At 33.4% G+C, this 18,845-nt stretch overlaps 1 protein-coding gene across 1 annotated transcript; it reads right to left on the bottom strand.

The window, feature by feature from the left end:
* Positions 1–14,042: 14,042 nt before the first annotated feature.
* Positions 14,043–15,560, bottom strand: LOC128703338 (dnaJ protein homolog 1-like). The gene has a single exon (XM_070081851.1). The coding sequence runs from the start codon at positions 15,282–15,284 to the stop codon at positions 14,070–14,072; it is 1,215 nt and encodes a 404-aa protein (XP_069937952.1). The 5' UTR covers positions 15,285–15,560; the 3' UTR covers positions 14,043–14,069.
* Between the last annotated feature and the right edge of the window lie 3,285 nt (positions 15,561–18,845).

The following is an 18,845-nucleotide window of genomic DNA, read 5'->3' as shown; positions in this document are numbered from 1 at the left end:
TGAGGGTAATCGACCAGTGGTGAGGGTGATGGACTGGTGGTGAGTGTGATGGACTGATGGTGAGAGTGATGGACTGGCCATGAGGGCGATCGGCTTGTGGTGTGATGGACTGGTGGTGAGAGTGAAGGAATTGTGGTGATGGTCATAGACTGGTGGTGAGGGTGATGGACTGGTGGTGAGGGTGATGGACTGATGTTGAGGGTGATTGACTGGTGGTGAGGGTGGTGGTCTAGTGGTGAGGGTGATGGACTAGCCGTGACGGTGATGGACTGGTGGTGAGAGTGATGGCCTAGCGGTGAGGGTAATGGACTGGTGGTGAGAGTGATGGACTGGTGGTGACAGTGATGGAATGGTGGTGAGGGGGATGGACTGGTGGTGATTGACTGGTAGTGAGGGTGACAGAGTGGTGGTGATAGACTGGTGGTGAGGGTGATGAACTGGTTGTGATTGACTGATTGTGAGGGTGATGGAGTGGTCGTGATAGACTGGTGGTGAGGGTGATGGACTAGTGCTGAGGGTGATGGAGTGGTGATGATGGACTGATGGTGAGGGAGATGGACTGAAGGGGATTGACTGGTGGTGAGGGTGATTGACTGGTGCTGATGGTGATAAACTGGTACTGAGGGTGATGGACTGGTGGTGAGGGTGATGGACTGATGGTGAGGGTGAAGGACTGATTATGAGGGAGATTGACTTATGGTGAGGATGATGGATTGGTGGTGAGAGTGATGGACTGGTGGTGATAGACTGGTGGTGAGAGTGATGTACTTGTGGTGATTGACTGTTGGTGAGGGTGATGGATTGGTCCTGAGAGTGACGGACTGGTGGTGAGGGTGGAGTGGTGGTGAGAGTGATGGACTGGTGGTGAGAGTGAGGGACTGGTGGTGAGGGTGGAGTGGTGGTGAGAATGATGGACTGGTGGTGAGAGTGATGGACTAGTGGTGAGGGTGATGGATTAATTGTGAGGGTGATAGACTGATGGTGAGAGTGATAGATGGTGGTGAGGGTAATAGATTGGTGGTGAGAGTGATATACTGTTGGTGAGAGTGATGTACTGGTAGTGAGAGTGATGTACTGGTGGTAAGAGTGATGGACTGGTGGTGAGAGTGATCGACTTGTGGTGAGAGTGATTGACTGGTGGTGAGAGTGATGGACTGATGGTAAGGGTGATTGATTGGTGGTGAGAGTGATGGACTTGTGGTGAGAGTGATGGACTGGTGGTGAGGGTGATGTACTGGTGGTGAGAGTGATGTACTAGTGGTGAGAGTGATGGACTGGTGGTGAGAGTGATGGACTGGTGGTGAGGGTGATGAACCTGTGACTTGTAACGAGCGTGTCACGATTGTGATGAATGACTGACGATTGTGATGAATGACTGACGATTGTGATGAACGATTGACGATTGTGATGAACGACTGACGATTGTAATGAACGACTGACAGTTGTGTTGAACGACTGACGATTTTTATGAACGATTGACTATTGTGATGAACGACTGATGATTTTGTTGAGCGATTGACGATTGTGATGAATAACTGATGCTTGTGATGAACTACTGATGATAGTGATGAACGATTGACTATTGTGATGAACGAGTGACGATTGTGATGAACGACTGACGACTGTGATGAACGACTGATGCTTGTGATGAACGAATGATGATTATGATGAACGACTGATGATTCTGATGAATGATTGATGCTTGTGATGAACGATTGATGATTGTGATGAACTCTTGGTGAGGGTGATGGACTGGTGGTGAGGGTGATGGACAGGTGGTGAGGGTGATGGACTCGTGGTGATAGCGAAGGAATGGTGGTGATGGTGATGGACTGGTGGTGAGGGTGATGGACTGGTGGTGATAGCGAAGGAATGGTGGTGATGGTGATGGACTGGTGGTGAGGGTGATAGACTGGTGGTGATAGCGAAGGAATGGTGGTGATGGTGATGGACTGGTGGTGAGGTTGATGGACTTGTGGTGAGTGATAGACTGATGATGAGGGTGATTGACTGGTGGTGAGGGTGATGGACTGGTGGTGAGGGTGATGGACTGATGGTGATTGACTGGTGGTGAGGGTGATGGACTGGTGGTGAGGGTGTTGTACTGATTGTGAGGGTGATGGACTGATGGTGAGGGTGAAGGACTTGTGGTGAGGGTAATGGACTGATGGTGAGGGTGATGGACTGGTGGTGAGGGTGATGGATTTGTGGTGAGGGTGATGGACTGGTTTTGAGTTTGATGGACTCATGCTGAGGGTGAAAGACTGGTGGTGAGGGTGATGGACTGATGGTGAGGGTGATGGACTGATAGTGAGGGTGATGGATCGCTGGTAAGGGTGATGGACTGGTGGCGAGAGTGATCGAGTGGTGGTGAGGGTGATGGAAGGTCTAGAAGTTCTTGAAGTTCTTGAAGGTCTCGAAGTTCTTGAAGCTCTTGAAGGTCTCAAAGTTCTTGAAGATCTTGAGGTTCTGAAAGGGAAGATCATTGAGTAATGAATGCCTCACTCAGGTCCATGTATTCAGGTAACCATCCTTGTCCCCTCGGATATTCACCATTCACCACATCCCTGAGGTCAGCAACACAAGGATTAGACAACAACACAAGAACCAGACAACAAGACAAGGACCAGACAACAACACAAATAGAGGACAACAACACAAGGAGAGAACAACAACCGAAGAGGAGGACAACAACCAAAGGAGAGGACAACAACCGAAGGAGAGGACAACAACCGAAGGAGAGGACAACAACCGAAGGAGAGGACAACAACCGAAGGAGAGGACAGCAACCGAAGGAGAGGACAGCAACCGAAGGAGAGGACAAGAACCGAAGGAGAGGAAAAGAACCGAAGGAGAGGACAGCAACCGTAGGACAAGACAGCAACCCAAGAGAACAACGAGAACAGTTTGATGTTATTACAGGGGAGGAGACGCAGAAATCTGCGCCCAGCAGTAACATCCTCCTGGACAGCCTTGACCCCGCACACTACCAACATGACAGACCTCACTCACCCAGTTAGCCCATGAAGCCCTGGCCACTTAGTAACAATTTTGGAGTTCTATTTATATTTCATATTGCATCCATATTAATTATTAATTTATTCGATTATTTAGCAGTTTAAGTGTATTTTAAACGTTTTTTGGTGTACAAATGACTGTCCATGAGTAAACCTTCACATTTTTATGTATGGAAACTGTTATTAATTGTTATCTGTTGTCTTTTTTTGTTGTTATTTATCTCTTGTTTCTCCATGAGATGCTAAGATTCACAAGTACATACTCTCTCTTTCTTCTCTCTCTCCCTCTCTCTATGCACACACACACACACACACACAGATATATATTTATATATATATATATATATATATATATATATATATATATATATATATATATATATTTATGTATATATATAAATAAATACATATAAATATATATATATTTTATATATATATATATATGTCGTGCCGAATAGGCAGAACTTGCGATCTTGGCTTAAGTATCAATAGCATGGTGAATTTAGCTAAAAAATATGCTGATATGGTTATTTTGCTAAAATGTATTTAGTGTTTTGTATTTATAAGCCTAAAAATCATATATAAATGTGAATAAATTTCAATTGAAATGATCTTTGAGTTCCTTTTATAGTCCACCAATTTTTATATCAACATTAATGAATAAAGGTTATTAAAACAGAAAATAAATATATTTATTAAAACCAAATAAGTATATAAATCAAATGTAGATGAAATATTTATTGTTTCTGTAAAATTAAAAAAAAAAAGTTCCATGTTGATGGAAAACACAGATCTAGAAAAAAAGATATATCAGAAAAATAAAAAAGATATTTCAGAAAAATAATACCATAAATATTATATACCACGATGGAAAACATAGATCTAGAAAAAAAAAATATAAATATTATATGCCACACACAGAAACAAGATGTACATTATCATATATAGTACATTATCACATATAGTACATTATCATATATAAATATTATAAATCACACCGAAACAGGATGTACATTTAGAAAAAAAATATTATACCACAAAAACAAGATTACATTATCATATATAGTACATTATCATATATAGTACATTAGTACACAGAAACAGGATGTACATTATCATATAAAGCATATTGTTGTGTGGTGATACTACGTGCCAACAGCTGCACCTGTTGAGGGTACTGCACCTGTTGAGGGTGGGTGTTGAGGGTGGGTGGTATAATAATTTCATGTTCCTGTACAAAGACTTTGTAGGGATTATATATAAGCTAGAAAATTTTAGCCAGAAACACTCAGTACCTACATTCACAGTTCAGTGGTGATCTGGTGAGTGTTTCCATTCAGCATTTGGTTTACTGTTTTTGTTTTATTACTTTGAATCTTAGCACAAAGGTTTTGATAAGTTATAAGGTAAGATTGAAAAAAATATTCAATAATATGGCGAGAAATTATTGCTATATTTCAATGAGTTACTGCTCTTTATAAGAGAAAACGGTGTTTTGAAGAATTTTGACTTTTGTGTTTTCATATACACACATACATACACACATACACACACACACACACACACACACACACAGAGCCCAAGGAAAGCCGAGAAGGGAAAATGACAGGCCACTGAGCCCAAGTACATTAGCCAGTGAAACTGATGACCTCTCTTTACATTTTAGCACATGTTTTCCAGTACCACCTCCATCATCTTAGCCCTCCATGTATCTTGTCCCCATGTGTGTGTGTAACACACACAGAAAAAGACCTGGGGGTGAGTATAACACCATGTCTTGGCGCCTGGAAAACCTACGGATAACGTTCCAAGTAAGGATTCGCAAGAGGTACAGGAGTTGGTCCAAGATTACTGCCACATGGAGTTTTACAAGTTGAAAAACAGGATGTTACATCCTGTACTGAATAGGGGTTGGACCATACCAACAGCACCAGTGGATTAGTGAACAGAACCAATCAACTAAAATAATTTGCGACTTTTAAGGAGTACTTAGTCCCACACTGTGATGAAAGTCTCTAGGGTTCCTTCTCACACTTTATCAGAACCAATTGAATGATGGGTCTCTCTTAGGATATACAAAAAAAACTCATAACTCACAAAAATTACCTATGACCAAGTGTAGGTGGACCCATAATAATCCAATGTCCACTGGCCTCTACTACCTGCATGCTCTTGTCCATTTTTCAAGGTTTATTTGAGTGAATGCTGAACGTCTGTACTTGCTGCAAAAACTGCAGCAACAGCAGGGTAAACTGCAGTAGCACGAGGACCAGCAGCAGCAGGAAGAGCAGTAGCAGTACCACTAGTTTCAGCAATAAGCAAAAAACCAAATGCAACAAGTCAGACTGATGTTCTAACACCTAGACGACACATCTACCACTATTACATATCTACCATCACTACACTACATAGTTAGCATCACTGCTCTCCAAGTCTACCATCACTAGTGCCATTGCGCTGAAGGTCTACCACCAACAGACTTCAACTGCTGCTATTCACCTATCACTAATACACATGTACAGCCACTACACATCCACCACCAGTACACATGTAAAACATCTTCATATCTACCACTAAACTACACCTCTAACATGACTACATATCAACTACACTAAATATCTACCAACACTAAACGTCAGATTCATTACCAATACACAGTTACTATAACTACTCATACATCTATTATCAGTTCACAATATATCTACCAGCCCAACACTACATATCTAACAACATTACACATCTATAAAAACTGTATTATTAGATATTTACAATTACTGCTCTACAAACCCTCCATCACCATCACTACACTGCCAAGCTGCAGCCAGTGCACTACACGGTCTGTAATCACTACATACATTACACATCCATTATTACTACAAATCTACCACCACTACTCATCTTCCAACACTATACTAGATATCTTCCATCACCTCTCTACAAACGTAGCATGCACTGGCAACATCCAAAAGTTATTAGAGATAAAAACCTTAGTAGAATCTAAAATTCCATTAAATCATCAATCATCAAGCCATATATTCACAGGAAAGAGATGACTTAAGAAACTTACTGGAGGTATAACATACCCATCTTCTATAAGTGAATTTCTAAGTAGAGTTTTATAATTTTTCTTTGTTCTAAAAGTATGGAAAACGCTGGTTTTGGCATGGAAGAATAATAGATTATTAGGACAATAGGTAATTAATATATCTCCTCCACCTTCATATTCATCAAAAATACCTTCTTCACAAGCTGCTGTCATTTCCACAAAAATATGAGAATTCTTATAAGCCATACGCACCACTAATTCGTAAAAACATTCATCTGCACCTTCCATAAAAAAAATGTGATACAGACGGTCAATTTTCTCTAAAACCACTCTGAAGTTTTTTAACTCTAAATTTGACCAATATTCCTTTTCAAAAGGTGAAATTTCACGATTAAACATACTCTGATGTTTAAGAGCCTTACCCACCATTTTCTCAATTTCAGAAACTGTTTTTACTTCTTCAATTAGAGATTTAAAACCTCTTGGTATTTCTTCCACAAAACTAAGTTCTTCCAGTTGCCCTTCTCCTTCTTGAAGTGGTTTAAGTTCTTGTAGATTCATTCTTCCTTTTGATATTTTTTCCAGTTGTTCTTGTTGTGAGTCCATTTAGCTTTTTAAATATTTTTCTGACTGAACCTAACTTTATATAGTTTCTAAGGGGAGGAACTTAAATATAATTTTACTTTGTTTATGGTTGTATTTTTTCAAAGACTTCAGAAACTAAATATGAGCATATTACCTACCCCCTGTATGTCAAATAACACAATTACCTTATTTATTGATGTTAAGCTTAATTAAGATACTATATCCGTGTGTAACACAGAATGTAGCCTGTGTTTCCAACTGGTGTCTATTGTCATTTATAATATACTCATCTTCTATCTATATACTATAATTTACTGAGAGTATAATATATTCATCTTCTGTCCTAACACCATACTATTATAATTTATTAAGAGTAGAAATGGTTTTATAGACAGAAGTTCCATGAAGATATTTTCATCCGAGCGGATAGGAATCGCTTCACCCTTAAGTTCCATTCCCTTCCCTAGAAAGAAAGAAATGAATGCTCAAAATTCTATTTCCAGTTAATATTCCCAATTATTAATTATAACAGATGCATGATATTTATATACACAAAAACTCACAAAAATTACCTACATTTGACCAGGTGTATTTCCACCAGGCTTATAAGATGTGTCCTGTTGTCTCCTTTTCCTCTTCTTGTTTTCTTTGGCCCCTACTACCTGCATACTCTTGTCTATTTTTTCAAGGTTTGTTTGAGTGAATGCTGAACGTCTGTAGCCAAGTGGATACTCACTATTGTACTCTGATACAGCATGGCTAGCTATGAAATCAGCTTGATTCTTTGTTTGAAATAAGTCTTTATTGAAGTAATTCACTATGCGTTTATGAAAAATTTCATTATTTTTTTTCATTATGTCTTTTACACAATACTGCATAATTTCATCTGTTGTTAGGTCTTTGTAAATATTATGCACTTCCTCCATGTATTCAGGTTTTAACTGGAGTTGTACTTTCATCATTGTAGTGTGAGATGGTGGGGAAAAGTTTTTTGCTATTGCATTCCGGTAGAAACACCAAGAATTATCAGGGCAAAGGTGATGCTGTGGTTTTTCATCAGTTGAGGAACAATGAAAAAAACTTGCCATGATACAATTCCTCATATCTTCAACATTATGGCAGCTGTTCTCTCGCAGATTCTTACAAAAGTAGTGTGTCAACTTATCAATTTCAAAGTATGTCAACATGCCCATTTTTTTCCTCTTTATACCATTTTCAAATTCTTTCTGTGACTTTACTAAATTTGTTAATCTTCTGTTTAGACGTTTAGCAAAGTGATTGATACAATCCTCCATTTCAACATTTATACCTGGATATGGACCCTCACCATCGTTGAGGTCAACAATTGCTTTATGTGTATTGCAGTAACCATTATTCAAAATTGTTTTGTATCTCAATTTATTTTCAATTGATCGCTGCCACATCATTACCGCTGCTTCACTTTCTTTTTCAAAGGATCTTTTAAGGTTTATTTTGCATTTAAATATGTGTCTGCGGCAAAATTCTTCATATTCCTCATTAGTTATTTTCTTTTTTTCCCAACAACTATTCATATAAGAACACATATCACAGAAATTGGTAAAAATTTGATAATCAACCACTAATTTTGTCAAGGCATCCATAACTACACTAATGCCTATACTTGAATGTAATTTCCTTATTCCATCATATATTACATCAATGTCAAGAATTTCTGTGTTATCTGGTACAATACTCAGTTTGTTGAGATATTCTCGAACAATAATGTCCTTAGATTGAGCAAGTTTTTTCTTACAAAACTCAATAGATCTTTCTCTTATCATAGATTCATATTTATTATATATTTCCAGACTGATATATGGTAAACCACATATTAAATTTCTACGAATAAATTCATCATATCCACGACCTTCTAATAATTCCCCATACACCATCTTAGCAGTTACAACATTCGTTTTTATGTACTTTTTGAGTGGTTTTTTCCCCAACTTATAGTGACACTTATTACACTCTAAAACAACAGTGCTCTCTAAATGTTGTTCATAATATACAGTCTTCATATTTGCAACACAGCACTTAGGGCAAAATACTTTCGATAAGACATTACTAAATAATTTTGTAGGATCAAAAATCATCATCAAATTATTCTTTCCAGCAATATGATAATCTGTAGTCTCAAATAATAATTTCCTCTTTTTGGCACTTGTTAACACTGGAATATCACTCACAACACTATTATAGATATCAGTTGTGGCCATGGAACTGTTGGCTTCATATGGAGTGGCAGTGGAAGTACTGGCCACAGGAGATGTGGTAATAGAGATGCTGGTTACAGGAGATATGATACCTCTTTTAGTCTTCGATCCTTTTGATTGGCCAACTGAACGTCGTATAATTTTAAATGTTTTTCCCTTATTGGCCATGGAGCTGTTGGCCACATCTGAAATGGCAGTGGAAGTACTGGCCACAGATAATGTGGCAATGGAATTATTAGCCACGGCTTCATATGGAGTGGCAGCGGAAATACTGGCCACAGGAGATGTGGTACCTTTAGTCTTCGATCCTTTTGATTGACCAACTGAACGTCGTATAATTTTACATGTTTTTCCCTTATTATTGGCCATGGAGCTGTTGGCCACATCTGGAATGGCAGTGGAAGTACTGGCCACAGATAATGTGGCAATATCAGTGGTGATGGAATTATTAGTTATATCTATACTGGCCATGGCCATAGGAGATCTGCCATGGCCAGTATAGATGTGGCCAGCGATTCCATAGCCACCACTTATATTAATGTTGATATCTCCATTATCAGATCTAGTAATGGAGATATCAACATCAATATCAGTGATGGCCATAGAATCGCTGGCCACATCTGAGGTAACAGTGGAAGTACTCTTTTTCATAATTCTAGTGTGTCTTCCAGTCGGTCTTTTAAATGTCTAATCCTCTTGCAGATCCATGTTAAATTAATTTTTTAAATCTAAATTACCTAGCTTATATACATCTTCATTTACTCCTCCTTCAAGGGGAGGAGTGCTTGGAGGCCACTTTTCCTTTTACTTCTCCAGATTGGATAAACAAAATTTCTTTTCTTTTTCAAGCAGAATTTATTTATGAAGTTATGCTATTATGGTCAAAGTTGTTTTATTTTTCTTTATAATAAAATTATAAAAATGACCACTTTTGGAATGGATTAAAAGTAACTCTTCCAAGATGAAGATATCAGATAATCTAATATAAAAAATACATTTTCCTGTACTAGAATATTTTAACCTGGAGAGGGGCCAATTAGGATAATTATATACATTTTTATTTCAAACATATATTTCAAACATATATTTTCACTTCAAAATAACTCTGAAATAAAAAATACTGTTATGGTCAAAGAAAATATGGAGATGGGCCAATTAAAATAATTATACTATCTGATACAAAAAATACTGTTATAGTCAAAGCTACGAATAGTATCCTGTGTTTCTAACTGGCACTCTCAACTGTACCAGCCAACAACAACTTCTGAATTACTCAATAAAAAAAATATATTAATTATCATCAACTGAAACATATATTTTCACTTCAAAATAACTATCTGATACAAAATAACTATCTGATACAAAAAATACTGTTATTGTCAAAGAAAACTATGATACAAAAAATACTGTTATAGTCAAAGAAAATACATTAATCATTATCAAGCTACATACATTTTTCCTGTACTAGAATATTTTATCATCATAAAACTATACATTCATAGGAATCACAAAAATTTCAGAAACTAACTTTTAAATACTATATCCTACGAATATAAAGAATGTAGTATCCTGTGTTTCTAACTGGCACTCCTCAACTGTACCAGCCAACAACAACTTCTGAATTACTCAATAAAAAAAATATATTAATTATCATCAACCCACATACATTTTCCTGTACCAGAATATTGAGGAGCCAACATATAATCTTAATATAATAATTACATTAATCATCATCATCAAGCCATACATTCACAGGAAAGAGATGACTAAAATCACTTAATGGAGATATAGTATAACCATCTTTTTCAAGAAAATTTTTAAGTATAGTTCTAAAATTTTTCTTTGTCCTAAAAGTATGAAAATGACTACTTTTGGGATGGATGAAAAGTAAATTTTGAGGATTATAGGTAAAACGTATATCTCCTCCAAAGTCAAAATGATCATCATGTCCAATACAAGCTGCTGTCATTTCCACAAAAATATGAGAATTCTTGTAAGCCATACGCACCACTAATTCATAAAAAGATTCATTATCCTTTTCAAGATAAAAGATGTGATACAGACGGTCAATTTTCTCCAAAACCACTTCGAAGTTTTCAAAGTCTAGTTGTGAAAAATAGTCTTCTTCAAAATTTGTAGTATCACGCGTAAATAAACCCTGATGTTCAAGAGCCTTACCCACCATCTTCTCAATTTCAGAAACAGTTTTTACATCTTCAATTAGAGATTCAAAACCTCGTGGTATTTCTTCCACAACCACAAAACCTTCAGAATCTATAATTCCACTATCATCTGAAAAGTTATCCAATTCTTCTTCTCGTTGTCCTTGTAGTAAATTTATTCTTCCTTGTGGGTCCAAATTTTCGAGTTCTTCCAGTCGTCTTTGTACTTGAAATCGTTCAAGTTCAAGTTCTTCCAGTCGTTCTTGTAGATTCATTTTTCCTTGTTGAGTTCAAATACTCAAACAAATTATCCAATTCTTGCGAGTCCATCCAAATTTTCAAGTTCTTCATCAGTCGTCGTATTAATCATCGTCGTCCTTAGCCAATCATCATCGTCCTTAGCCTTTCTGTCGTCGTTCTTGCTTCCAAGTGTTCTTCTTGTGGTTATTTATATGGAGTTTTGAATCTCTTCTGACTGAAGCAGCTAACTTTATATACTTTAGCGAGTTTCAAAGGGAAGGAGCTTCAAAGGAGAGTAGTTTAATAAACTACTAATTGTTTCTTCTTCAAGAGATTTTTTCAAAAGCTTCAGTAAATAAAATACATCTTCATCCATCTTTAATTCCTTCAAAGCCTTTATACCCTTTAGTATATGAAATACTGTTTCATTTTCCAAATAATTCATTTGGTACACATAGTCAATTAACTCTGAAAAGGATAAGTTGTTTTGACTTTTTTTTAATTCTACTTCTGACAATAAAAGCTGAGATTGATTTTTTACTGTCTCAATAATTTTTATACTACTACTTAGTTCTTTATCAGGATCTGAAACTTGAAAATTATCCAAAAAGTCTATCAATTCTAGTTCATTCAGACTTCTTATTTGTTCAAATTGTCCTTGTAAATTAATTCTTCCTCCTTGTGGATCTACAAGTTTTTCCAGTCTAATCCTATCTTGTAGATCCATGTTGTGTATTAGGAAGATTACTAACTGAATCTAACTTTGGTATCCATTTATATATACCACATACCGCATTTCCTTTTACTCCTCCTTCAAGGGGAGGAGCTGATACACACACATTTTACTCCTCCTTCAAGGGGAGGAGCTGATACACACACATTTTACTCCTCCTTTAAGGGGAGGAGCTTAAATTAGTATAATTGTCTTGTAAAAGTGATTTTCTAAGCAGAGTTTTATAATTTTTCTTTATCCTGAAATTATTTTCATGATAATAGACTTTATGGATAAGTATATTATTAGGGAAATAAGTAATTGATATTTCACCTACATATTCTTCTTTATAAGAAGCTGCTATCATTTCCACGAAAACATGAGCATTCTTGTAAGCCATACGTACCACTAATTCATAAAAACAGCTTTTATCTTTATTTACAAAGATGTGGTACAGGCGGTCAACTTTATCTAAATCCACCTTGAAGTTTTCTACTTCCTCTAAATTCCAATATTCGTTTTCATAAATTGAAACTTCATGTTTAAACATACTCTGATGTTTAAGAGCATTACCCACCATTTTCTCAATTTCAGAAACTGTAGTTACTTCTGCAATTAAAGACTTAATTGGTATTTCTTCAAAACTTTCTTTAGAATTTGAAATACTGCTATCACTATCATCTGAAAAGTGAAGATTATCATTCAAAATCTCCATCTGTTCCAATTCATCCAGTTGTCCTATTTCATCCAATCTTCCTTGTAGATTCATTCTTCCTTGTGGGTCTAAATTTTCTAAATCTTCCAATAATCCTTGTAGATTCATCCTTCTTTGTGGGTCCTTATATTCTAGTTCTTTTAGTATTTCTTGTAAGTTTAAACATTCTATAGAGAGAGGTTCCATTTTAGATAAATGTAAGTTAACCCTTCTAAATCTCTTCTGACAGAATTTAACTTTATGTAGCATATATATTTCCTCACTCCTTCTCCTCCTCCAATTTTTTCTAACTTCAAGGGGAGGAGTTTCAAAAACTTGTGACATTTCCTCACTCCTTCTCCTCCTCCAATTTTTTATAACTTCAAGGGGAGGAGTTTCAAAAACTTGTGACTGGTGTGTCTAGACACAACATCACAGTTTTTTATATCTTACAAAAAATAATTATTTTTTTATGTAATAGATAATTTTATAGACAGAAATCCATTTTGAAAAGGTTCTTTATGATATAATTACTACTTCTTCCTTTATCCCAGTTTTTGTAATCTTCTTTAGCCATACTAATGTCAATGAATTCATTCAAATTATCTGTTATAATACTAGGAAGAAGAGCCTTTGGATAATAGTTAAGTTTGATTTTGTGGTCTATAATAAACTTATTTTTTTCCTCATATGGTAGTATATTGTACCCGTCTTCTTGAAGCGAATTAAGGATAAGATCTTTATTATTATAATTATTAGTTCCTGTGGTATATAAAAAGATGTTTGGATTGAAAGTAATGTACATATACTGCTGCTCTTGCCCTTCTCTATTTTTACTCATAAAATTGCATCTTGCAAACATCTCGACAAAAACATGACTATGATAGTGTTGTTGTTGTTGTTGACTGTTTTCCTCATACACCATTCGTACCACTAATTCATAGTAAACTATTTCTTCTTCTTCATCTGTATAGATATCAATGTGATACAGGCGATCCACTCTTTCCATATCCACTTTAAAACTTTCCAATTCTCCGTCTTTCCAAAACTTCCTTTCACAAGGAGAAGTTCGACGTTCAAGAAAATACTGATGATGGCAGAGAGCATGACTCATTTCTTCTTCAATGCCAGAAATTGTCTTGAAATAATCTTTGATCATTATCTGATCCATTAATATTATTTTTTGTTATAAAGTTATGCTAAAAAAAACAATTTTTAACCCACTGATCTTACTGATTTTTAAACTTATTTATGGGTATGTCTAATAATCCAGTAGAAAGTATTTATACTCTCAGGAAATATAAGGATTAATTCAAACAAAGTTTTTTTTTATTTTTTATTTTATTTTTTTAAAATTTATATATTAAGAAAAAATTTACTTAAAGAATTTCAGAGAGAATTTTTTTTGTACTATCAATCAAAATGGAAGGAAACTGAATATCAAAATTAATTATAATGTTCCCTTTCTTATTAAAATCTTTAGAGTAAGGTAATCCATAACCTGGAAGACACTTCGTCATTTGTGGTCGTACAATATCGTTACTTAAATTCAAGGTAACTTTCTCATCGGTTAGGGTAGGAATTTCTACTTGAGTACCACACAAGGCATCACGTAGTGTCAATTTAGCTGTGTACTGCAGGTTAACACCATCACGTTTAAAATACTGATGAGGTTTATCTCTGATTACAAAAATAACATCTTCAGGAATTTTACCAGGAAACTTATTGCCCTCATGTTCAAAAATAATCTTTGTGCCATTTTCCATCCCTGGATTAATATCGATGATTAAAATCTTTTCTTCATAACAGTTATTGTTTCTTTTAATAATCTTGATTTTCTTTGTAACACCCTTGTAAATTTCTTCCAAGGTAACATAAAGGTCTAAATCTTTGGAAGACACAATAATTGACTGTTCTGATATATTACTAGAAGTAGTAGTAATTTCATCAATTTCCATTTTTTCATCCATAGTATTTAAAAATGAATTGACAGAAAAAGGAGCTGGAAGGGATATTAAGTTTCTATCTTTCTTTTTGAATCCAAAGGCTGTTAATGTCTCTTGATAATTAATTTTATTTTGACTTTTATCTTGAGATTTAAAAATATCAGAAGGGTTACTGCTGTCATTGTTGAAGTTAAAATTTTCTTGGTAATGACTCTTATTGTACTGAGGTTTGGAAAATTCAAAAGACTCATTGAAACTGAAGGAATATCGTCCACTTATTATATGTTTAGAATCTACATCTCCTGTTAAAAAAGTAGAAAAAGGATCACTATTGCCAAAGAATTGTTGAAAAATAATTTTAGGATTTCCCGAAAAAGTATACCTAAAGTGTAGTCCATCTCCAGCACTACTAGGTATTCCTTCTCCTCTCTTAAGTCCTTTCTCACCGTACATATCATATATTTTTCTCTTCATTTTGTCACTCAATACTTCATAGGCTTCTGCTATATCTTTGAATTTTTCTTCTGCAAAAAAAGACTTGTTTTTGTCGGGATGGTACATAAGTGCCATTTTCCTATAAGCTTTCTTAATATCTTCTTCACTAGCACTTTTCTCGAGACAGAGAATTTTATAATAGTTCTTTTCCATCTTGCCTGGCAACTGTTCTGTTGTTGATTCTGGAATGAAACAAACAATTTATATGGTTTAACTTCACGTAAACAATTTTTTAATTGAATAATCACCCGTTATATATTTCTTGAGATAATAAATATAGATTGTAATACTCATTATTAGTGTTATCAACACAATTACTCCCAAAATTACTGGTGTTTGGTCACTTATCTGTATCTTTATAATTGGAAAACTTTGTAATTTACAATTCTTACATTTAATAAACTCCATAGTAGCATTGCTTACAATTTTAATTTTATCTATATATTGAATTTTTTTTATATCATCAATAATATCATAAAGAGAAAGTCTTATATATTCATCTGTATTAGATCCAACATAATTATAGTATATTGAAGAATTTTCAATATTCACTTTATTGCTTGTAAAGTTTTTTGTCCATATGTTAATTGATATAGTTATATTAACCTGGGTATATTCCTTATCCATTTTATACCAAAAGCAAAAATTTTCCTTTTCAAAATGCTGTTTAAATAATACATCTTTCTGTTTTATTATAGATTCACAATTTTTTGCATATATTGTTTTTAACAGTAGTAAATTCAATATTACTGTCCATAAAAGATCTTTATCACAAATCTTCATTGCTTTATACTTTGATAAATAATAGTCAGTAAGATTCTCTTTTAACAGCTCATTAAGATTTTTTTATATATATTTTGTGCCACATGTTAAAAAGTAATTATAGTAAATAAAACAATATTAGATAATATTTATATAACCATATTTTATTTGAAAATATTTTACAATAATAACAATTTCTATTTTTTTTAGTTAGTTAATTCCTTATAAAATTATTTCACACATGCCAAATAACCACCGGCAAAAGCACATCCAATTTCTTTTGGAAACTAAAATTTTATTGAAATTTTTAATAACCATTTAATAAGATCAGTAATATACTATAATCTTTCTTTATATCTAATATCAGTACTCTATTTTATTTGACATATTTTACAATAATGACAACAATATTTCTATGATGTTTTTTTAATTCCTTTGAAAAATCATGAATTATTTCAAGATACACATGCCAATCACCACCAGCTGAAGCACATCCAATTTTTTTTGGAAACACAACTTTTTCAATTAAAATTCCATTGGGATCTGTTAATAACCATTTAACAAGATCATTCATGCACTCTTTGAACATAATCTCACGACCTTTCTTTGTATCTAAATATTTGCATGTATTGTAGTAGGTCTTATCAACTTTACAGTTCATATAATACTTATGTGGAGTTCCCATCGCATACTGTGCGAACATATTGGCAATCATTGGGTTGTTTTTTCCATTATTTATAAATTTTATACTCCCAAATTTATCACGAGTGGCTTCATTAGCTAGATTTGCATAAGATCCAGGTATTCTAAATAAATATGGATTACTAAGTGGTAAAACTTGACTTAAAGCATCAGTAAGACTTCCCTCCTTCAATTTAACAGCACAACAATTTACTTGTTGTACTAAAAGTATTTTATCACTGCCACTAAAATCTTTCGTAATATTACCTTTTATTATTGAAAGATATTTTTCTTCATTTTTTGTTTTCTCTGCTTCTTGACCTGTAATTTTAATAAAAAATATAATATTATATTCCTAAAATTAACTAACTTATTATTAATCATTAAAATTTCTAAAATTATATTTTAAGTGATTCAAAAAACATCATATTAAAAAAAAAAACTCACATTCAAAATCTTCCATTGCTATGAGCATTTCCTTATCAGTAAGATATTGTTCAGTCATCTTCATTCTTTTTGGAGGGTTGTGATCAAAGTCTTCTATTGAATTTATCATTTTTCTTTTATCAGAGAGTAGTAATGTCTAGCACTTCTTTTCTGTAACAAAAATTTTTTATATAATTTCTATTTGTTAACACAAATTAAATAAAAGATCATTTATATCACACACATGAATTTTTTAGTTATTATTATAATAAAATTTTACTTGAAATTAGTTTACCTAGATATGAAGTCTTTCAATAATATTTACCGAGACTGTAGTTCGTCAAGATCGTAGTTCTAACACAAGTTACCCATTTCTGGCTCAAGGGAGAAAGGTTTCTAAAATTATATAATGTATGATGCTTCTTAAATACTCTTCTGGTCTTCAACTAGTTGCTTATTTTTATCTCACAAAATATTTTACCATCGTAGAATATAATTTTAAGAATAATTTTAAAACTATGATCTAATAAAATATTATTTTATTACAGAAAAGATTTACATGATTGACAAAAAATATTTTATCACAGAAAATTTTTTATTATAATTTTTTCATTTTTATATTTACATCACTAAAAGCATTACAATTTCCAATTAGTAGAAACATTTAAACCATTTTGGGTATAGTTAATAACCAACCCTCTCTCTCCTGGATGTTAAAATAAAAATATATGAAAAGAATATAAACTATTATTACTAGTTACTAGACTATAAAATATGGTAACATTAAAATTACTCGAAGAAATTTTTGCTCAAATTCCTTATCAAGACTTATTAAACTGTTGTGCTCCAGTATGTAAGCAATGGAGAAATGTAATTGTTGATCAACATTATATGCCACTTCGTCAATTATATCACAGATATTGTAAAGAACCTTATTCAAAATTTAAAAGTCCCTTTGGTAATAATAATAGTGCTATTGATATTTTACGACCATTTTCTCGAAAAAACAAAAACAAAGATAACTATATATCGCAATTTTTATTACAAATTATTGAATATAAAAATAAAATATATAAAACCTATAATTTTCAAACTGATTTAATCGAATTGCACTCTCATCCAAGCTACGAACATGCCACTGAATTTTTGGTATATCATCAATTGTTCTACAATAATAATGATTGGCATCTTCTTATAATATTTATGATAATACTATCTGAGCAAATAAGTGAAAGCCTGTATTTATTATATTTATTATTAAAAATACCAAATTTTTATCCATTAATAGATATTATTGATTTTTTTTACGGCTTATCTTTGATGCTTTTGAATTGTTACTATAACCACATAAGTTTATTAACTTACAAAGATGATTTACATTATAATCTCATTAAGATTCATTCTACTCTTTTCATTTGGGAAAATCGAATAAATCCAATAATTAATGGTTGTTCGTTAATGACATGTGAACGAGCACGAGTGGTAAATCATCTCTATTATAATAACGACGACAGAATTATTATTGTTGAATTTCAAAGTAAAGAAATCATTTTTGATATATTTGAGATATTATTATTAATTTTTAATACTCATATTAATAAAAAGTTTTTAATTATTTTATCTGAAGATAATTTAGATATATTGTTAAAAAATTCATTGTTACATTTATTCAAAAATAATGTAACTGTAATCAATCATTATAACTCTTTAAAAAATTATGAAAAACAACACGATTTTTTAATAATTTTTTCTTCAATTTGTTCCTCAGAAACACTAGAAGAGATAAAAAATCTAATCAATTTTCCCATAATTGTTTTTAAATGTATTAATTGGTGTTTTAGTTAT

The sequence above is a fragment of the Cherax quadricarinatus genome, unplaced genomic scaffold, assembly GCF_038502225.1.
Source record: "Cherax quadricarinatus isolate ZL_2023a unplaced genomic scaffold, ASM3850222v1 Contig4605, whole genome shotgun sequence".
NCBI classification, from domain to species: domain Eukaryota; kingdom Metazoa; phylum Arthropoda; class Malacostraca; order Decapoda; family Parastacidae; genus Cherax; species Cherax quadricarinatus.
Note: the sequence above shows the minus strand (reverse complement) of the source record. Positions and strands in the feature narration are given on the sequence as shown.

What these genes read in the sequence shown, in the direction of transcription:
- LOC128703338 (XM_070081851.1), bottom strand. Translation starts at nt 15,284, where the DNA reads ATGGAAAAGAACTATTATAAAATTCTCTGTCTCGAGAAAAGTGCTAGT.